Here is a 22,481-nt window from a genome sequence, read left to right as displayed (position 1 = left end):
TTCAGAGTTATTGTTCTCAAGGATGCAGCAGATAGACAGTCACAACTATCTGTTTTTTTTTTTAAAGAAGTGACTTAATGTCAGATATATCATACATGTACAGCAACGTGTGAACAGGGAAGACAGCAAGACAATGGGTCAAAATACAGCAAATGGAGAACAGTAAATCTTTTCTTTATAATACTTGCAGATAACGTTCAAGTCAAAGGCAACTTCTTTTTCAGCTTTACAGATCAGAATTTGTTTTGGTTTTTTTTTGCTTAAATCATTTTAGAACTACCACATTTCAGCTGAGGTCATGGTATATCACTATCTTGGAAAAATCATAATATAGGAGAATAGCAAAAAAAAAAAAAATAAATAAATAATAATAAATTGGCTGTGTTCTGCCAAACCAAGGAGTGGCACTTGAGTCTCTAAGAATTTCGTAATTACATTCTAGAATGGGCACTGGGTATTAACCCAATGAGGACGGGCTCATTTTGCTACAACACGCATTTCCCACAGACACTTGCCTGAGTATACTCGCGACTCGTCCTTAATGGGTTAAGAAGATTACCCATTGGTTGGTATCAGATGGCTATGACTCCAAAGCCTGTACTGTATAAGTGTATTTCACTTTAAACACAGAAATATTTGTGGTACAATGCACATTCATTTTTGCAGATTTTGGGCTACATTTGGCCAGCAAAGATTCTAAACCTGCAAAAAATATCTGAACAATTTTCTGTGCACATTTTAAATGGGTTGATTTGTGTGCTTTGTCAGATGATAAATACTACTACAGTAGAAGTATGAATGTGTGCATGTGTCCTAGTATTCATTTGAGCGTGTGAGTGTATGCTAGTACAAATGTAGCTTTCAATGCAGGCCATACAATTGAATGGATCATGGTGTGTAGTACTACTGCACTGATTTTTGTGCATGGAGATGTCTAATAAAATTCTGTCCTTTTTGTAAATTGATATTAAAACATATGAGTGAGCAATTGCACAGCACAAATTTAAGATCCCACAGATATGTTTTTAAGCTGCTCAGCTTAGTATACAGTATAGCTGTGGTTTCTTTCATAAACAAACAAAACTAGTTAACCATATAAAGTTAGGATTTAGAACACATGAGCTCACAAGCAGAATTATGCTATAATGTGCACTAGAAAGGCTTACAGGCAGTGTATACATGCCAAAATTACAGACCTTTAAGGGGGAAATATGTGTTCTGCTTCAAACCCTGGCATAGGCTAGGGCCTGAGTAGCACCGCTACGTCTTGGATTATCTACAACTCTTCACACTTTGAGAGTGCCCAAAACCTGCCACATGAATATTACAATCTCACACAAGATTTAGCTCCTGGCAAATGGTAATCAGACTCTGACCACATCATGTATGACCTTTAAAACATTTCATCTCCTCTTTTGAAAAGCAGGAATAAATTGCCAAACATCGCTTCTTACACAGAGACATTCGATCATGATACAAATAATTGCTAGGCCATATCAGAAGTCTGCTGTGTTCACATGTGTTGCAATACTAAATAACAGCATTTGATGTTCCCATGCGTTGCTTTGTATGTATGAGTGTTAAACTGTGGTTCAGCAGCTCAAACAGACATCTCCTTTTCTGGCTCACAGCGAAATGAACATAAGTCTGAGTCGCCAAATTCAATCATCTGAGGACTAACAGGAGAGCTACTGGTCTGTGTTGGCTATGCTCCGTAGAACATACTTGACCGTCCATGCAAAGGCCGCAAAGCCGATGATGACCAGTACATTTGCCATGGTGCTTCCCACGATACCGGGAGCATGGTCAGGCTGACCATTGAAGTTATTCGTCCGTTGTCGCGCCTGATGGTGGTCCGTTGCCTGGGGCGAGCCAGACTCTGCTCGCTGCTTCATTTCCGCTTCCTCTTTCTTCAGTGCTTCCGCAATTTCCTGGTGTCAGAAAGATCAATGAACCATTTTAACAGGTACACATTCCTCTTCTGGTGTTATTCATTGACTTTCTAGCGTTTGGTTCAAAAAGGCACAGTCCTCAGAAAAATGTGTAAATTCAGAAAATTGTATGCAAAATAAAAACTGAATGTTAGTGGATATGCAAAATAGTCAATTTTTGTCAATTTTCATGAAATCCTTGCTCTCTTCTCTCAAGTATAGCAACTGTGCAATGTAATACCTGCATATATCACTAGCTTTGTACATAGATTTTCACAAATGTCCACTTTCCCTGGACATGTAGGTAGAGCTTTTGAGCCAATTCATATCTATACTTATCCCAAGAAAATTGTATGTTTCATGAGAAATACATTTTCGTAGATTTCTGTGTACATTTCTTATGAAGAGGAGTGCACCCAGGACACTATACACTAAGCAACTTATGAGGGGTGTAAGGATTTCACATGATGTGATCAAAACCTTTAAAATCATCTCTTGAAAGGACCATCAACTCTTGACTACACTTAACATTTCTGGATTTTGTTAAAATATTCTGCTATTAATGAATCCAAATAAAATTGCTCACCTTAAAATGTCTTGCAAGGTAAACTATGCTGTAGCTCTCACTTATTGAATACATCAGTGAGAGCAATAAAAACTTTACAATCTGACACTAAATCACACAAAACAACTAACTCTAACACAAATCAAAATCAACGTGAATGATTTGATACTGCTCTTAACAAAGAAAGTCATATTTCAACTAACACAAATATAACATAGTGGACTTATTTTTTTTTGATAAAAAATTATGTGGAAGTAGTAAAATTACTTGTGACATATTAAGAGTCTGTAATAACAGTTTTTGTGTGTTTGTTTGCCTTTTTTTTTGAACAAGCTAGAGTACATTGTACTATAGATTAGATACTTGACAGGAAAGCTTCATACTTTATGGCTTTGCTCCAAAAAGAGAAACATGGCACAGCGAACTCAAACTTTTAGGAACTTACATTATTTGGGAATTCCATTTTAATCATTTGTCATATTGATGGAATGGACTAGCTCACCTGCGCAACATCAGGAAATAGCTCCACAAATGTTGTATTTTTGATGTTGAATGCCCCACTGTCATGGGCAAACTGCTTTTTCTGTGAAGAGAAGAGTCAACATACAATGTGTAAATGCATCACATGAATAGAGAAGTTATTGTGATGGAAAAAAAAAAGTTTACAACGTAGCATATTTTGCAGATAAAGGATAAATTGTGTGCATCAAAGTTGCTATTGTGAGTAATATAAAAACCAAATAGAATTGAAGGCTTTTCTCAGCTGAGGCAGAAAAAAACCCCCAAACACATAACATCAGCAAAATCTTGACATACAAAACTTGTATCCTAATATCACACCATCATGTGCCACCCTTGTGCTTTTCAGCAAAAGAGCCAAGTGAGTAACATATATACATTCTCCATGAATGAATGTTTTTAAACAGTACACAAACCTTGGGTCTTTACATCCAATTTTTTTTTTTATTGTTATCATTATTGGATGTAAGAAACATACACAACAAAACTCATAAGATATGTACTTGGTATTTCCTTAACCTTATGTACATCAGAAAGTCATGTTATCACGTGAATTTCATGTTAAAGGAGAAAGAACCATTATCAACCAAACAGTGAAATTTGCACATTATGTCTTACAGCCCTACCATATGGAAAGTGGAAAGATATGCTGGTTAACACACGCCATTGACTGCTCATTTCTCATCGTGAAAGTCACTATATAAATGGTCTTCATGTGTATTTCCATTTCAAAGCCACTGGGAGATGCCATAGCAAATGTTAAAAAGGCATTTGATTTTCCTCTCAATTCAAGAAAATTCTCTTCCTACTCATTACTTGTTAGTTCTGTAGGAAGTTCTAACTAAGACTAAATCTTTTTTTTTTTTTTTTTTTTTTTTTTTTTGATACCAAATACCATTACAGTTATTAGGATGTGGTATCTGGGAATGTAAAAAAAAAAAAGACTTCTTTTATCATCAACATCATACTTGATTTTGAAACAAATGTGTCAGATATTTAAAGGTGAGGGAATGTGATAAATGCAATGCAAACCCTTGGACCGTTTTACTCACCACAAAATCTGTGGTCTCGATGCTACCCCACGTTGGGTTTTTCTCCACCATGAAACTGAGCAGGCCAGTTAGAATCGTGGACACTGACCAAGCTGGGTTCCATGTATCAGGGTGAAAATCACTAATTGATAAGCACAACCTATAAGCAAGAAAATATAAATGTGTACAAATTGCAATATTATGATGTGTAGATGACTGTCAAAACATCTGAGTTGCAGCAATCAAAGATGTCTATGTCCTCATTACACAAACTTCCATTTCCCCATTTGTTACCGCTTACTTTAAAAAGAATTCTAGGCCTCTTGGTGCGATGGATTGGATTATGGTTCATGAATAGCATCTCATTTGTGAACTACAAAACACTGAGTAACGAGCAATTGCATAATCTCGAGGTTTCAAAGTCACATCACCACGGCAGATTATCACATATCACATGATTATTCTTTATATAAATGCAATGAAATGCATAATACGCTCGAGTGCATCCTGGATTAATTTCTGTATAAATTTATCTCTTGTTGCCGGGTACAAAGTAACTGCACTTCACAGATGAGTAGGTCTTCTCAATGAGGCATACCTGTGATACTATGAAGGATAGTGTGACCATCTTTAGCAATTCTTACACAACATAATTTACATCTAAGTTTAAAATGGCATATGTAAAAAGATTAATATTTCGCAGGTAAAAATAAAGACGCAATCCCTTCCCAGCTGGAAGTTAGTGACCTGTGTATTAAATCTATGGAGACTTCACAATTCAGTATAAAATGGGTTAAACTAGGCAGCTGCATTTTGCATGTATGGTACAGTACTGTAAAAGTGGAAATTTTCGCGCATTTTGGGCAACCAGAAGCTAGCTAGAATATTTTTGCGTGACATACGTTCCAGTGGTGGATGTCTTGATTCCGCGGAATTAAAATATGTGAACTCTTCTTACCCGCACAAGCGCAAAAATATCCACTATTACAGCACCTCAGAACGATCACATTACCTTGTGTTAACCTTGAACCGGCCATTGGGCGTGATCATGTAGATGCTTGGAGGTTTAAAGGGAAATTCCCTTGGGAATACAAGCTTGCCATGATAGACACCACCCTCATAAGGCGTGTCCTTGGGTCCCCTCACCACATAGTGCCTGAGAGTTAACAGAAGAGATGGCAAGGATGATATCACAATCAACGCATTTGCAATTGTACTCATCACTGGATTGAAACACTACATGAAAGACAATCACCTTCACATGACAAACATTGGTACTCACCATTCAACAAAACAGCTCCTGTAGATACTGAAAAGAAAATGGATTCTTGTAGATCTTTTTTTTTTCTCTCTCCTTTTAAATCAAGCTCCAACACATGCTCTTAAACTTTGCCAGAGGATAACTCACGTTCATAATGATATCCCCTGTACAACATAACAAAGCAGGGGAAAACTAACTACTTTGCAAAGATGCTTCTTACGGTAGAGGATTCTCAAAGCTCTACAATGTACATGTACGGCATCATAAGAATGACATGTATACATGAACACATGTTAAAAGAGTCAAGTAATGTTCCACAAACTTATTCCATTGCCTTCATCCTTCAATACAGCCCAATAAGGTATTGTCAAAAAATTGAATCATCATAGCAACATTTCCTGCAAAGTTGAAGGATGGGAACATCAAAATTTGTTATTGTTTCAGGGTTAAGATAGTGCCATGAACTTACCATTCTAAGATATTTGAGGGTAGTGGCTCAGCTGTTACATACGGAACAGGGTCCTTTTTTAGCCTCATGTAGTCTTGTTTTAAGCGTGCAGCAGCTGTTGTGTTCACCCGCTTGGTACTCATCCTGCCGAAGTACGTTAGGATTTACAGAGAACGTTTTGCAACCCTGTATCCCAACTTTCTCCTCTGGAGTGTCCTTGTGAATAATATGTCACCTCTTCTGAATCTGTCTGGCATTGAGGATCAAGAGTGTCTAGAGTTGTTTCTGGAGTACCACGTAATTATGATCTGCTGTTCACTGCGTCAACAGTTATGACAGGAAAGGACTGCATATTGCCTGTAAAGGTAAGAAAGACATAAATTGTAAAAGTGCAAAAGGCTAGGTTTGTCTGAATGGGCATGACATTGACAGTCTACACACAATTGTTAACAGTTTATAATAGCAATAAGCAGTACAGGTCATGTCACATCCTATCAACTTCACTCTAAATTTAGGTACTTTGAGAGCTTGTGCAGTTCCAGCTGAAAATTGGGTTATGACGCTTGCAACTCACAATGGGGCATGGGGTACGTACTGCAGCAATAGCAGAGTTAAACTTGTAACAACAGTAACACGAACAGTGTTACAAAATACAATATTGTATCAAATTGAGTATCTGAATATAAGAACGACCCAAGTCCATGGAAGACCATTTCGAGTAAACTTAAAAAAACTTCATATCTTTTTTATTTGTCCAATAATATTCTATTTAACTGTGATGGGAAGGCAACATTGTATATACAAATTAGAACATATATTATTATGGCAATTAACATTTACATTAATTGTCTTGTGGAGAGGCCATTTTGTGTGATGGACTAGGGTCGTTCTTTGAATCTGTAGTTGAAGACTACATGATATTCTGCTATAGAGATGAGAGAAGGACGAGAGAGGGCGCTATAATATGAATGTAAGAATGACCCAAGTCCTTCATTCTTTATACATTCATATAATAAGATTTAACTCATTCATTTCAGGCACTTCCGGGGGTAATTAGCATTTATCATTTATACACAAGATGAGTACATGCATAAGCTACAATTTCCCATGTCAAACTGAATTTGGCCAAAAATTGGACTTGGGTTGTTCTTATATTCAGATCTTCAATTGCCAGTGGCAGTAGGCTCTTTAGCAGACAGAAAAATCCATCTGTCCAGACTACCAGAGACCAGAGTATTTCATCATTTTTTGACTTTATCAGCATTCCTCCGAAGTAGATCTAGTCCGACCTGTCCCTGTGCAACACTTGTGTACAGCGAAAGGGCCGTGTATAGATACTCCGAAGGAGAGTCTTGTCAGTGAAGCCAGACACAGTCTCCGCGGCCGCGGAACATATCCTCAAGCAATGACCAGATACAGACTTATCTTTCAGTCAAACTCCAGGCCCTATTAGCTAACGTTAGCGATATTGTGTACTACGACCACACTGTTCTAAGTTACTTTAGTTAGGCCGTAAATAACCTGACCAGACGCTGTGCTTTATACAGACGCTGTGTGAAGCACAGCGTCCCCGTACATCGACAGCTAGTATGGTAGCCCTACTACATATCGACCACCTTCTTTTAAACCGACCGCGTATAATTCGCGCACTGAACACTTAGTACGCGCTACGCACTTCTCTGCGCACAAAGGACATAAAAATGGATTGGTTTTGAATGTAGATGAGGATGGTGTGGGAAAACGCGATAATTCACTGTTCATTAATGGTTTTAATCAAGGACAAAATTTCGAATGAATATTTTCACCGAATCGTAATGACAGCACAATGTAATGTCTACGGAAGTTTCTAAAAGGCTTCTAAAAAGCTTCGTACAACACGGTGTTCAATACAACTCGGTTTGCGTGCATTGTCAATGCAAAAACAACGGTCGATCCTAATAACGCGATTTACCGCGGGGAGCTGAAACGAGGCCACGCAAGTTCGTCGGCGATATTTTTGTACTGAAACTTCGAATCAAAAAGGGAACAACGGCATTTGATAGAGGTGGATTTTCTCAATCACGTAGGTCAAGTCTTTTACGTGAATTTCAGTGTTAAATATTCTTATCAAGCAAATAAACATTAGGCGGTCGATTAGTAATAGGTCCAACCATACAATGTAGGGCTGTGTATAGTTAGGCAGTAAATAGACTACAGCCAACAGGCCCATTTCCTTTTTATCTAGATAGGCCTATACGCCTGTGCTGTGGGTAGAGTCTAATGCATGTACATGGGCCTACACAGCCCAGTCGCTGTGTATAAATAGTGACAGGCACGGCGTCTGGTCGGGCTAAAAGGCTAAATGCATAATAATGTTCTGAAAGTGAGTGCGACTGCAGTCCCTCCAACAACTACAATTCAGTTACAACTTACAAGATCTGTACTATATAAATATCTAGATCTATATCTACTTACTTTTGCCCCGTTAATTAATTTAAACTAGATCTGTAAATCACCACTGACACGACTTTAGTCTGTAAGAAGGAAAAGCTCAGAGAGCAAGGCCGCAGCAGAGAATGGGGACAGAAATGCTGGAAGAGAACGATCACGGCTCCGAAGCTTTCGTAGCAATGGAAGACCAGAGCACTAGTACAGAGTCAGATGGATATGAGGATGTACATAAACATATATGTAACAGCACCAGCACCTACTCGCACATGTGCACTGGAGCATCGCTTTATGTTAACAGTGAAGCACAGTTGGATGTACAAGCACCTAGTGAGGCGACCTGTGATGCACCCTGTGAAGCAAGTTCTAAAGCACCAAATAGTACAGTACCTCGTGTTTTCCATCATGAAACTGTATGTGAAGCACTTACTGGTCGATGTAATGGCACTACAGGTGAACCATGTGGGCGAATATCAGATGTCTATCCACTATCTGTGCTGTATACTAATTGTGATTCCTTTATGAACAAGAGAGATGAATTCAAGGCACGGATTCACAATCAAACCCCTGATGTGATAGCTTTAACTGAAATATACCCAAAGAAGGTCTATTCGGAGATACAATCTAGTGAGCTGGAACTACAGGGCTATCAATTGTTCATACCGAAGGAATTTGATCATTCTCAGCGTGGAGTGGTTATATATGTGAGGAACCAGATCAAATGTTGCATGATAGACATGGACATCTGTGAATTTCAGGAATCTGTTTGGGTACAGTTAGACATCAACCACAAGATCCTTGTCATCGGCTGTGTATACAGATCCCCGTCAAGTAGTCATGAAAATAATCAGGAACTATGTAAATTGCTGAATGTGGTGTGTGCAAGAAAATGGGATCACCTACTCATCGTGGGGGATTTTAACTACAAGGACATTGACTGGAGCACAAATCAGTTCACTGGTGGGAATGAGGATGCATCCAATTTTCTTGATTGCATAGAGGATCTCTACTTGTTTCAACATGTGCAGTCACCAACCAGATACAGGAGTGGATGCACCCCAAGCCTACTAGATTTAGCCTTTACGAATGAAGAGGAGTTGGTAGTGAATCCAAGTCATGATGCAACTATTGGTAAAAGCGACCATGTTACTCTTCATCTACAGTTGTTGATTGGCTCAAACGATGAAGAAGAGGAAGTTCTCAGCAGAAGTTACTACCATGCAGATTATGACAGTATGAGGGATGCACTGAAAGAGATTGATTGGAAAAAGGAGCTTGGAGATCTCTCTGGGGAGGAGGCATGGGATTTCCTTGAGAAATCACTCCAGACATGTATTGAGGCCTATGTTCCCTTCAAAAAGAAACATCAGAAAAAGCAACCTGAATGGATGAACCACCAATGTAAGAAAGCAATTGAATTAAAGCATAAATCTTGGAACAGATATCAGAAAAGCAGATCTGTTGCTGATTGGACCATATATGTTAAGCACAGGAATATTGCTTCATCTGAGGTTAAGACAGCCAAGTCAGACTTTGAAAACAAATTAGCCGATGAAGTCAAGGTTAACGTGAAGAGTTTTTGGAGATACGTAAAGAGTCAAACCAAAGCCAAATGTGGAATCCCAGAACTGCTGAAAGCTGATGGTACGTGGGCCAAAGATGATCAGGAGAAAGCAGATACACTCAACTCTTTCTTTGGCAGCGTTTACACTGAAGATGATGCAGCATCAACCTATGATATGCCCAGGAAAACTGCTGTAGTCCTCGATGATGTGGAATTCACTATAGATGACATTAATGCTCTGCTTTCCAATTTAGACAGCAACAAATCTCCGGGACCGGATGATATACACTCAAGAGTCTTGAAAGAGTTGCACAATGAGCTGGCAGAACCTCTCCAAATTATTTTCACTAAACTACTGAGGGAAGACACAGTTCCAGGTATTTGGAGAAAAGCTCATGTTGTGCCACTTCTTAAGAAAGGAAAAAGAAGTGATCCATCAAGCTACAGACCTGTTAGTTTGACATCAGTAGTCTGCAAGGTAATGGAAAGAATAGTGAGAAAAGCCCTGATGGAACATTTAGAGGGAAACAATCTACTTACCGACAACCAGCATGGATTTCGCTCTGGGAGGTCATGCGGGACGCAACTCCTCGAAGTGCTAGAAGAGTGGACTGCAGAGATAGATAATGGTCACTGCATTGACTGCATCTATTTAGACTACAGGAAAGCATTTGATACTGTGTCCCACAAATGCCTGCTTTGCAAATTACAAGCCTATGGAATAACTGGATAGAGGCCTACTTGACAGGAAGGTCACAGAGAGTCGTTGTGAATGGTAAACTGTCATCTCCACATTCAGTATCCAGTGGGATCCCTCAGGGCAGTGTGTTAGGACCAGTGCTCTTTCTCTGCTTCATTAACGATCTGCCGGAAGAAGTGACATCTGAAATTAAATTGTTTGCCGACGATACCAAATTATATCATGTTGTTGACAGTCAAAGTGAAGCAGAACACTTACAACAGGACATTCATGCTGTCTCAGCCTGGGCCGACAAATGGAAGTTGCAATTCAACATCACAAAATGCAAAGTTGTTCACTATGGGAAACGGAACCAGAAGAATGACTACACCATATCTACAACTGATAGCCAAAGCAGGATCCCTGTAGCTGAACAGGAGAAAGACCTTGGAGTGACCTTTGACTCTGCACTTTCTTTTTCCGAGCATGTTGCTGAGATAACCAAAAGAGCCAATACCAAGCTTGGCATTCTGAACAGATCCTTTTCTAGCCTGAATGAAAGAGGATGGCTTAAGCTCTACAAGTCTATCATCCGACCCACACTAGAATATTGCAACTCGGTATGGTGTCCTATGGGTAATCGTGTAGAAATGCACACCTACCGTTCGCTTCGCTGTTTGTCAATCAAATTTTGTGCAGCTATTGGAGATGCTAAATTGAACCATATCAGAGAGTTTTCATGGAATTAGAAAGCCGAAAAGGTAAGAAAAATGAGAAATCGGAGTTGAAAAGTACGTCGGTCGCGAACATAGTCTCCGACGTATAAGCTAGTGCACCGATTTCGCAGAGAACGATGTCAACGATTATAATCGATTCTGGTAGTCTCTAATTAGCCGCTTACTAACAATATCGAACTCGACTCGTGCAATACGTGTAGCCCCAAGGCCCTACTTTCTTTTTCGTATTTTTTTTTTCTTATTGTTAGCTCACCCGAGTCGAAGCAGGGAGGCGTGGGACCACTTCCTGGTCGAAGGCTCAAGTGAGCTATTATGATAGTTCTTTGTTTTCATTGCCACTATCATGATTACTACTATTCAAATTATTGATACGATTATTCATACCAGGATTAAGACATCGATCCTTTTTTTTAAAAATTGTGGCAAGTATTGATTTTATCATGAAAAAAGTTGATAATAATTTAGATTAAATTATTTAATTTGAATAGTATTGAAGGGAATAGAATGTGGTCGAAGGAAAAGTGGAAGAAAAAAGGTTGGGCTATTAGGGAGAGAGAAAGAGAGAGAAAAGAAGATGAGAAGGAAGTTGAATTCAAAGGGGATTTGTTTCTAGTAATTTTCATCATTCATAGGCCTAATTTAATAAATTAATGAGAATAGTATTACAAAAAGTGTATGTTATACGATCATGTATTAATATTCTGGACTTCTCATAAAGTGCTCATTTTACCTAAAAAGAAACAGAATATTGAAATTGAAATGGTAATATGTTTTGGATTGATAAGTTCAACTTACAGTAGAAAGTAATTGTTTTTATGATAGTATTTATTTTTCCATTTCATTTTTTATTATGTATACAAAAACAGCAACCCAGTATTTGCTTTTGTTTTGTAGTAAAAATCCATTTTATTGTGCAATATTCATGATGGATAATTCCCATTTTTTCATATATCTTTTACTGTTTTGTACACATATTATCCGTCCATCATTTAGTCAGCGAAAAATGTTGACAGATATACAGTCACATGCAGGAGAAAATTAACTAAAACGATAAAAAAAAAAAACAAACAGACGCATCAAGATCACTTTCTTTTTTCCACATTACTGAGTACACTGTCGAGCCGACGTAATTATTGTGGTTAAACACCAAACAAGCGGCTGTATTACAGACTACAACGATCGATTATTCTCGATATATCACTCTTCCACATAATCGATCATCCATCATGCTACGTTGAGACAGTCGTCGATCGGCGTACTTTCGAGTCAAAATTGGCTACTTTTCTTCTGTAATTGACTATGAAATTTCAATGAAACCGTCAGATATGGTCCATCTTAACATTTCTGATAGCCACAAGAAGTTTTCATTGACAAATTAAGGAAGGAAATGGTAGGTGTGCATGGTGTGCATTTCTACATGTAGGCCTACCGTCCTATGTTCAAAAGAGATGAGGATTTGTTAGAGAAAGTGCAGCAAAGAGCCACACGTCAACTTCCACATCTTCGCCACCTGGAATATCCAGACAGACTGAAAGCCCTGGGTTTGGAGACTCTTGCATACAGGAGACAAAGAGCAGAGGTTCTACAAATCTATAAGATCATGAATGGGATTGACCACCTTGATGTACACAAATTCTTTCAATTGGTTGAAAGCTCCAGAACCAGAGGCCACTGCATGAAAGTCAGAAAACCCAGATCCAAATACTTAGTATATGTTGCGACAAAAAACCTTCTCTGTTCGCAGTTGTAACAATTGGAACTCTCTGCCAGACGCAGCTGTCAGAGCAACAAGTGTTAATCAATTCAAATCTATCCTTGAGAAACACTGGAACAGCCATCCCCTAAAGTACAGCCCATATATATATGACAGAGGGACAATGAAACCTGGAGGAGCAAATAAGCAACGCTTTACGTCTCTACATCCAAGTAAACTCCAAGTAAGTAAGTAAGAAGACTCAATTCAACACTGTCACCGAGTAACGTAACGGGACGAGAGTTGGAATAGTCTAATGTTAAACTACAGCCTAACATTATTGTTATAATGTTAAGAGCTACGTTAGTTAGGAATAGGAGCAAATGGCGATCGAAAGACGGGACATAGTGCAGCATATCAAACACTCGCAGCATGTACCTACCTGAGACAGAATATCTGGTAGATCGGCATAATGAAATCACTTTTTTGAGTATGTTGTACACTCTGGTCACAGCCAGTTCTCGGTGACCTGTCAGCCTGTCAAGCTGTCCTGTCTCTGTAATGCAATCTTGCTTGATGGACTCCTTCGCATAAGTTACGTCAGTTGCTGATTTTTGTTCACATGCTATGCGACATGACAAAATCCTGTGCATGTCACCAGCACACGGGTCTATGTACAACGGGCGCTTAGGGAAATGTTCTTCGTATTGTTCCTATATGAACATCGCCCTCCACCCACATACGCACGGTCGCCACGACACATACACACAACACACACACACACACACACTCACTGGCATGTACACGTACTCGTATTATAACTTGCTCGAGAAAGAGATATGCGTGAGATTTACAGTTACACTTCTTTCTTCATCAATATTGAAATATAACTATAGGAATATATATATTTATAGGGCTTTTTACACTTGTGTTTCTTAACCCCGGACTTTCTCTGACCCAGGACTATCGTTAGTCCCGTACCAATTTTTTCAGCTTTTTACACTCGCCAATTAGTCCCGTACTATCTCTTGTCCGGGGCTAAGGAGAAAACTGACCTTTTTACACTCGTATTTCTTAGCCCCGGACTTTCCAAACCACATGAATATTCATAATTACGCTGTGTACTGTACACGTACACGCACGCACCGGCAGCACTTGATTACCTCGTTTCTGATTGGTCAGTGAGGGTCGGACTTCGTCTCCGTTGCTTAGCCCAGGATTATTTTTTCGTTCTGTTTACACTCACTTGCTTGGCACCGCAATTGCGGTGCTAGCACCGCAATTGCGGTGCTAACCCCTGCTATTTTGCAGGGCCAGATAGTACCGTACTATCGGTGGGGCTAGCCCACTTTGGCAAAAACGAGTGTAAACAGAAAGTGGGCTAAGGATAGTCCCGTACCAACGGTGGGGCTAAGGCCCCCCCTTAGCCCCACCGATAGTCCGGGGCTAAGCAAAAATTTACAAGTGTAAAAAGCCCTTATGAAGCCCGATATCTCACTTTTTTTTTTATTTATACAGCTCACTGAGAAGACAGAATGCCTTGATGTTGCTTTGATGAAGTAAAACAACCACAATCTGCTTCAAAATTTCGGTGATGGATTTATGACTGAAGATAGGCCTATCTGTATATAATATTTCACTCAAGATAACTGGACAGTCACCACAATTTGATAAGGACTAGAATCTACATAGTTGCAGAGTAAACTACGAACGACGACACGAGCAACTTATTCTGAGCTGAGTTATGCGGGACTGCTCCATGATACACTCAATTTAGTTCCTTGTCAGTTGCTTCCACTATAAAATTCCAAATTGACGGCAGTAATAAGCATGAAATTGATCATTATCACATCGACGTCACAAACGAAATTACAATTCAAAATGTAAATATTTTCACTGAATAGTATTGAACACAAGTGCCTCGATGACACGGTGATGTTATCGCTTTCAAATAAACCACGGAACACATACTGTATATAGGCCTACTGTTCAATAATGTTTGTGGATTTAATAAATGCAGTACACTGGCATCTACGGAACAAAGAAAATAGTACAATAATGATTTTGATTTCTGGAGCCCGGCAACATCAGTATTCTGATCAGGGAAGGCTTTAACTTCTTCAACCCTTGTATTGTACCCTTGTTGAATTGTTTGTCTGTTCTTTGATCATTCACTTGTATTGTCTTGCACCGTTTGAATGCCGAATAATGAATAAATGATGAATGAATGAATGAATGAATGAATGAATGAATAAATGAATAAATGAATGAATAAATAAATCATATGCTGCTGATGATAAAAACAATAAAAACAATAATGATAAAGAGAATTCATCGTATTTTGATTTTTGTGTACTAGTATAGCATAATGAAAAAGCACTTCGCTTAACTGACTGAGAATAGGCCTACCTCTTTCAGAAAACAGGGGCTATAACTAATACCAGCTCGTACTAATGATAATGTGAGAGGGCCTACCAAGAGGAAGGAATTGATGTACTTTAAACTGAAATTTTGTGACATTCTCGATATATTTTCTTTACATTGCTGCCCATGCATGAAGTCAGGAACAGTTTGTATATGATATAGTTCTCTCATTATCCAGAGATGGCGGCATAATCTGCATGCGCCATATATGCTGGTCGCGCGCCCCCTTTATTTTTCTTTAAAAAAAAGAAATAAAAAGAAAAAAATATGAAATGAAACCCGGAAGTGGCACCAGAAATATTAGCTGCCCCCCCTTTACAGAATTCCTGGATCCGCCCCTGTAACAGTAACCTTGTTTTACCGTCCGCCCAACGTTTGTGTGTGTGTGTGTGTGTGTGTGTGTGTGTGTGTTTTATTGTTCAAGTTATTTCGAAGGTGTTGAATCTGAATGATGCGCAATGCTTGAATCCCTGGGAGATCTTTTGAGATATTTAAGATGGTCGCTAACCCGATGACCGCCAAGAAAATAGGCATTTTCCATCGAACAAATCAATGGTGAATGATTGAAAAAGAAACACTATGATATTAATTTCGATGGTACTCCATCCTAATCTGGCTGATACAACTCTTGCATCCTTGAGGATATCGAGATATTCAAGATGGCTGCCAAAATCGAAATTCAGTACATATATTTCCTATAACAGGCGATGAAAATGGAAAATATTTGATGGTTTTACCCTCTTTCGAGGGTGCTGAACCTGAATCTGGTTAGTTCAACTCTTGCGCCAAATAACTGCATTTTTTTTTGAGATATCAAAAATGTGGTATTAAAAAATGATTAAAATTCAAAAATAATATGATACTTATTTCCTAATAAAAAGCAATAAAAATGAAAACAAATCGATTTTTAACTCTATATCGAGGGTGCTGAATCCTTATCTTGTTGAAGCAACTATTGCATCTCAAAGGTTTTTGAGATATCCATAAATGGCCGTCAAAAATTAAAGTTGCAATATATTCATTTCCTTACCGAATAATAATGAAAAATGGAAATGAATTAATTCTTTTACCTTATTTCAAGGGTGCTTAATCCTTATCTGGTTGAAGCAACTCTTGCATCCCTGAGAGTTTTATGATATCGATGATTGCCGCCAAAATTAATTTTTTCTAAACTTAAAAAATAAAAAATAAGTTCCAATTTGTAAGTATTTCCATATAAATGCTGATTTGAAAATAACCGGGTTGTACCATATTTCGAGGGCACTGAATCATGGTTGATGAAACTCTTGCATCCTTGAAGGCTTTGATATATTCAATATTACTGAGTATATATTTTTTTATTTTGACGGCTCTCTCAAGGACTCTCAGGCACAAAAATCACATTATTTAGTTGGAGTTTAGATGCGTAGGTATAAACCATTTGATTTTTTAACAGTTTTATATATATATATATATATATATATATATATATATATATATATATATATAAAACGTGCTTTATACGCTTTATGCGCTTTATCCTGGCGAGGAAAGCGCATGTTTTTTGTTTTTTTTTTGTTTCAAAAACATGCGCTATCCTCGCCAGGATAAAGCGTTTTAATGCCATTTTAGGTTTTAATCTCATATATATATATATATATATATATATATATATATATATATATATATATATATATATATATATATATATATATATATATATATATATATATATATATATATATATATTAGTTTGATGTGAGGATTAGGATTAGGGTTAGGGTTATGTTTGTGGGTAGAATTTATGTTTGGCTTAGCGTGCTGGGCTGATATTTCATTAGAGGAAAATTTATCGCAGGTGCAAAATTGACAATCGTTCGTCCCGTAAAAGATCAGGTGACCATTTCTCAGATCACGTGATATGAACACGTCTGCACTTTGCTGCAAACTGCACAGTCTTTCGGTGAATGGAAATCAGATCGGTCCGGGCCACGTCCACGATTCATACGCGAAACACACATAAAAACAGCGGATTCGATTGCTTTAGGTGCGTGCAAAGACCCTGCCAACCTGCTACATACGTTGGTAAGTCATCGTCATTAAATTTTTGCACTATTTTGTTTGTTTTGCGTTTGTCAGTGGATGGGTACAAATGGGTAAACTTATCTGCATCTGGATAGGGCAAAATATTAAACCGGAACCCGCCGCGCCGGGCGCTCCACTGTCTCCACAGCTCCAGGCCATGGCCATGCACTGTGCTGTTTGTTGGAGCCAGCCCGAACGCTACGTTTTCTGGCCCGAGCTGGTCGCAGTTAGATAGGGCATTATTGCTATTGGCAAACTGCTAGCTGCCCGCGCCGTAGTGTACACTACTGAATTCAACTGATTGATATGATTAAATGAAGATATATGTGGCCATGTATGTATGTTACGCTCCCGTGATGATGATGGCCAGTGCAGCTAATGTAATGTCTAATGACTTTGTATCAGGTCGTCGGGGAAATGTTCCGCGGAGACTGCGTCTTGAGGAGAGCGATAACGTTAAAAAAAATAAAAGATTCCTCCGGACAGACGGATCTTTCTGTCTACTAATGACTGTGTTGTGAGCCATTCGTTCTCGAGCGAGTGCAGTAATCAAGGCAGTATGAGCAGCATGTCTGCACGGATATCGGATCTCGCGTGGCAGCACTCACAGCACAGGGGATGTTTCTTAAGTCAAACTTAAAATTTAAGATTGACAAAAAATTAGTGTATGTTGTTTGTGTCTTCAGTGTTGCTCAACTTTCTAATGAAAATGAAGATTTTGAAGACTTTCTTCTTGCAGCCATTGATAATTAAAATTCACAAGATAAAATAAATAACAATGGAATTATTCTGTAAACATTAACAATTCATTTCAATAATGGGTGGTGATTGGGCTAATGAAGTTGAACAGGGAAACCAGTGGCATACCATAATTTTTAGTCAATCTTAAATTAGGTTTAACTTCATGAAACACCCCCTGGAAGAATGAGTAGTGCAGAGAACACAAACTTTACCCTTTTTGAGACTAAAGGCCCACCCCAATGGACTGGGGACTGCACATTTCAGACATATCAGACCGGATGAGATGGCCAACTAAAAAGAGGGTCTAGATTAGACTGCAAGTCTAGTAGAGTTATACACTGTATATAATATGAAAAAAACCTACATGCATGCAAAAGAAGATTAGGTGTGAGATTAAGATTACAATAAATCTCATATTTTGCAAGGAGTGAAGAGATAGGCATTAATACATGTCTGATGTAAGTAGAAATCTTATTTTTCATTCCTCCTTTCCTGTTTTTATGTGCCACATTCAATGTACTGCAAATAGAAAATTTCAAACCTCCTTTCTTGTCCTTTATGCACACAGGTGTGACGCCGTGATGCAACACCATTACGATGTCGCGGAATATGCGGAGGTTTCTTTGGCAGCTTCTGCTGTGCATACCACTCTTTTCACTCTCCGCCATGTTCATTCTAATGATGACGTGTGATGACGGCCAAGCAGGGTTGAAAGATTGCAAACAGTCACCCTTGTTGGTGGAGAGGAACCATGATAGTGAAGGATCTGATGACCAGAAAGTAGTGAAACCTCTCTCTGCATTTGTTGTTGTATTAGTGATGTCAGGCCCCAAATTACTGGCAGGACGACAGGCCCTGCGAGAGACATGGCTGATGCTGAAAACCGATGAAGTTCTCGTGAGGTTTGTCATAGGAACTGATGGCTTATCAGCCGAGCAAATGCAACTTCTCGCTCACGAACAAGAAAAGTTCAAAGATTTGCTCTTTCTGCCTGACCTAACCGACAATTTCAGTGCACTTACACAAAAACTTATTGATATGTTTGTGTGGTTGGATCACAATGTTGATTACAGTTTTGTATTAAAAGTTGATGATGATTCCTTTGTGCGCTTAGACACAGTACTTGCAGAGCTTCAAGGCAAAAGCAGAGAGAAATTCTTCTGGGGATTCTTTGATGGACGAGCCCATGTCCACAGGGCAGGGAAATATGCCGAAACTGACTGGGTCTTATGTGATCGATACCTGCCATATGCCAAGGGTGGTGGATATGTCCTCTCTTCAGATTTGGTGCAGTTTGTCAGTGACAACTCGAGGTACTTGAAGAAATATAAGGGTGAAGATGTGTCACTGGGTTCCTGGCTTGCTGCAGTGGAAGTCCACCGCGAGCATGACACCAGATTTGACACAGAGTACAAGTCTCGCGGATGCTCAAACACCTACCTCATCACTCACAAGCAGTCCCCGGAGGATATGAGGCAGAAATGGCTGAACTACAAGAGGACAGGTAGACTTTGTGCCCAGGAGTTTCAAACAAGACCTTCTTATAGATACAACTGGCAGAAACCTCCAACAGAATGCTGTCAGAGAGAACAAGGTATACCATGATGCACACAGAAATGACGCAAAGTTTTTGTATTGTTTAAAAAAGAAATCATGAAAGTTTTTTTGTAGGTCACGCTGGATTACATTGTATGCTGCCATGACAAGGAACCCACAAATAAGATCCTGCAAATGAATGCGACTCGGCATTCACAAGCAATGTTGTTTGCTGATAGAGGGGATACTGGAGACCACAAGAATTTTCTCATTATAATGAAATCATGTTAACCCGTTGAGGACGAGGCCTGAGTTTACTCAGGCAGGTGTCTATTGGAAATGCGTGTTGTAGCAAAATCAGTTCGTCCTCAACAGGTTAGAACGGATGCCTATACAGTGTAAGTTGCCACGTAGAATATGCATCATGTACAACTGTAGAGGTTATGTGGAACTTCACTTGGTCATGACTCATAAAAGCCATTCTTGCAGGTAAGAGTCTTTTTGGCATACATGTGTATTTTTGTCAAATTCAGAGTATTTTGGATCAAGTACATTTGTAAACAAACATATTTTGTAAATCTTTGACAGGGAGGTGAGGGAATTTCACCACTTCTCTGCTCACACTGAGACCACCAGACTATAAATGGTATGAATATTCTGTGTTGTGAGTGCAAAACCAGTTGAAACATCATGTCGAGAGAGAGAGATGGGGAAGAAATGGTCACTTCCAGTAGCAAACTTTGTGTGGATTCCTTCCGTCAGTATGTGAGAGAAAGCTTCTGCTATTCTTAGCCTGAATATCACATACAACCTCTCCTTTGACCTCATGCATAAATTGATAGATGTATGGTGTACCGCATGTAACACTTACACGTACAGTGCTTGGCGAGTGTTACAATGTCTCTCTCAACCCTGTAATGTTTGAAAAAAAAAAAGGAAAATAATGACATTTAAAAAAAAAAGGAAAATAATGACATTTAAAAAAAAAAAGAAAGGTGAAAATCCTCTTGCTACATTTTTTTTTCTCTGAAAACTTGCTCAATATGTTGCATGAGTTGTGCCAAAGTTATGTGCTAAAACTCCATACTGAGAAAATCTTTTTGGAAAAAAAAAATAGAATAAAACCTGGTATCCATGTTTGTTGTAACAGGGTTCACCTGTACATGTACAGATTTTACACTTTCCAAAATTTGATCAATGACCTTATAACAATTGATAAAGGAATATGTGATTTGTCATTGCAGCCATGTACAACTCCTTGATATTGAACTATTTATAGTCTACACACTGTAACACAAAACATAATCAATTTGTTTCAAGCACCATCAGTTGTCATTCAAATCAATCATTCAGTATTACATTTTAGGATTTACAGCTATGGTCTGCAAATGATATGTAAATTTCCATTCAGGGGACCAAAATGGTAACTTGTTTACAAATAGAAAGTATTTGCCAGGTGCTAATCATGCAAATCCATTGTCGTACTGTTTGATTCTCAGTGCGTATCAGCTCAATAAATCTGTAGAATTCGTTTGTGTAGTGGTTGGTGGATAAATTCAGAATTTAATTTTGTTGCATTCGATGAACTGTAAAATGTCAATTGATTTTGCAGTTCCCACTATGCCTCAATTTATCAACAATGATTGTATGTACATGTATTGCAATTGCTTGTGTTTTTATTTTCGTTTTTGTAAATGTATGATATGCTTCTTTTGATTCATTATGCATGGAAAGAATGAATAAAATATATGAGGATGTGGAACAATGGTCACCAGATTATTTTCCATCAACTTACATTTCAAACACGGAAAAGCTTTTCAATTTGAATGAAAGTAGTGGTGCACTCATGCTAAAATGACAGTTGCAACATCAGTTCCTTTGTACACTACATACTATTAATTATCATGAACTTTGCATGTACTGTATGACACCATAACATTTGATTTAGTGTATCAATGAGGAATGGATTATCTTTCTGAGATGTACTTGGACAATGACCCAGGCAATCTAAGCAATGATTTTTTTTTCTTCTAAAGAGTGCAGGGATTGTATATTTAGCATTTGAATTAAAATGAAGCATAATGTGAAGATGTAGAAATTACAGTAATAAGTGTTCTCTTAAAGTTGAGTGTTGAGCTGATGATACAAAATAGAATGTGATGTAACTAATGAAAGAGAGGTACATGTACAATGTAGGTACATGTGTATTCGCATTTGCTCTCATTAAAAACAGAACTTTAATAATGAAACTGAAAATCCTGCACAGCTTTCTACCTGTGCATGTTTTTCTAATTGCAACAAAGATTTGATCAAAATCACATCGTTCAATTCATTTCGTCGTGATCATTATCTTTGTAGTGTAGACTGTAGATTCACAAGTATTATGACATTTTACTCTCAGTACTTTCCTTTGTCTTCTTTCTGTCTAGTATCATGGACCTACTACATACAGTGTAGGTCCATGCTAGTATCCAGTGACCAGGAAAAAAGGAATTGGTTTGAAGGACAGGAAAATCTAAAATATGGTTTAAAAGCAAACTAGTTTGTAGTCATGCTATTTGTTATGTCACATATTTGTATCATGAGTAATATCGTTATCATTGTCATGTATTATCAAAATATTTTAACATAGTGTACTGTACTTCTTGCCATTTGTGTTTATATTTGCTGAAAAAGTGAGTCTTTGTTGTACTGTATAGGATAATTAAAACAGTTATTTATACAATGCACTTCGAGTGAAATGATATGTAGTTGTGTTATTAATATGATTATGCAAGAAAGTATTTGAGATGCATGTGTGAGGAAAAGAGGAGGAGGTAAAGAAGACCTACAAATTGTAGCAGAATGAAAAGTTATTCAAA

The 22,481-nt window shown here is 38.3% G+C and overlaps 3 protein-coding genes across 4 annotated transcripts; 2 read left to right on the top strand and 1 right to left on the bottom strand.

Moving 5' to 3' along the window:
- Positions 1-370: 370 nt before the first annotated feature.
- Positions 371-13,509, bottom strand: LOC140238446 (ubiquitin-conjugating enzyme E2 J2-like). The gene is made up of 6 exons (XM_072318349.1): positions 13,298-13,509; positions 5,777-6,112; positions 5,059-5,202; positions 4,068-4,206; positions 2,999-3,079; positions 371-1,931 (listed from the first exon to the last, which is right to left on the bottom strand). The coding sequence occupies exons 2-6, from the start codon at positions 5,896-5,898 to the stop codon at positions 1,689-1,691; spliced, it is 729 nt and encodes a 242-aa protein (XP_072174450.1). The 5' UTR covers positions 5,899-6,112; positions 13,298-13,509; the 3' UTR covers positions 371-1,688.
- On the top strand, positions 8,920-17,578 carry LOC140238580 (uncharacterized). Its single transcript, XM_072318481.1, has 3 exons — positions 8,920-10,123; positions 11,411-11,464; positions 17,439-17,578. The coding sequence occupies exons 1-3, from the start codon at positions 8,920-8,922 to the stop codon at positions 17,576-17,578; spliced, it is 1,398 nt and encodes a 465-aa protein (XP_072174582.1).
- Positions 13,035-22,349, top strand: LOC140238445 (beta-1,3-galactosyltransferase 6-like). 2 transcript variants are annotated; one of them, XM_072318348.1, is made up of 2 exons: positions 13,035-13,099; positions 18,653-22,349. In XM_072318348.1, the coding sequence occupies exon 2, from the start codon at positions 18,682-18,684 to the stop codon at positions 19,687-19,689; it is 1,008 nt and encodes a 335-aa protein (XP_072174449.1). In that variant the 5' UTR covers positions 13,035-13,099; positions 18,653-18,681; the 3' UTR covers positions 19,690-22,349. The 2 variants fall into 2 exon arrangements, with proteins under 2 accessions (XP_072174449.1, XP_072174448.1); XM_072318347.1 differs by lacking the exon at positions 13,035-13,099 and adding an exon at positions 17,226-17,343.
- Positions 22,350-22,481: the final 132 nt, after the last annotated feature.

Source organism: Diadema setosum, chromosome 15 (assembly GCF_964275005.1).
Source record: "Diadema setosum chromosome 15, eeDiaSeto1, whole genome shotgun sequence".
NCBI classification, from domain to species: domain Eukaryota; kingdom Metazoa; phylum Echinodermata; class Echinoidea; order Diadematoida; family Diadematidae; genus Diadema; species Diadema setosum.
The sequence above is the reverse complement of the archived record's forward strand: the minus strand, read 5'-3'. Positions and strand labels throughout refer to the sequence as shown.

Excerpts from the sequence above, each read along its gene's own strand:
- LOC140238580 (XM_072318481.1), top strand. The coding sequence starts at position 8,920 with ATGGACATCTGTGAATTTCAGGAATCTGTTTGGGTACAGTTAGACATC. Across the intron at positions 10,124-11,410 it reads GAGGGAAGACACAGTTCCAG|CTCACCCGAGTCGAAGCAGG; the intron begins GTATTTGGAGAA and ends TCTTATTGTTAG. Across the intron at positions 11,465-17,438 it reads CTTCCTGGTCGAAGGCTCAA|GGCAAAATATTAAACCGGAA; the intron begins GTGAGCTATTAT and ends GCATCTGGATAG.
- LOC140238445 (XM_072318348.1), top strand. The coding sequence starts at position 18,682 with ATGTCGCGGAATATGCGGAGGTTTCTTTGGCAGCTTCTGCTGTGCATA.
- LOC140238446 (XM_072318349.1), bottom strand. The coding sequence starts at position 5,898 with ATGAGTACCAAGCGGGTGAACACAACAGCTGCTGCACGCTTAAAACAA. Across the intron at positions 4,207-5,058 it reads CGGTTCAAGGTTAACACAAG|GTTGTGCTTATCAATTAGTG; the intron begins GTAATGTGATCG and ends TCTTGCTTATAG. Across the intron at positions 3,080-4,067 it reads TCGAGACCACAGATTTTGTG|AAAAAGCAGTTTGCCCATGA; the intron begins GTGAGTAAAACG and ends TTCTCTTCACAG.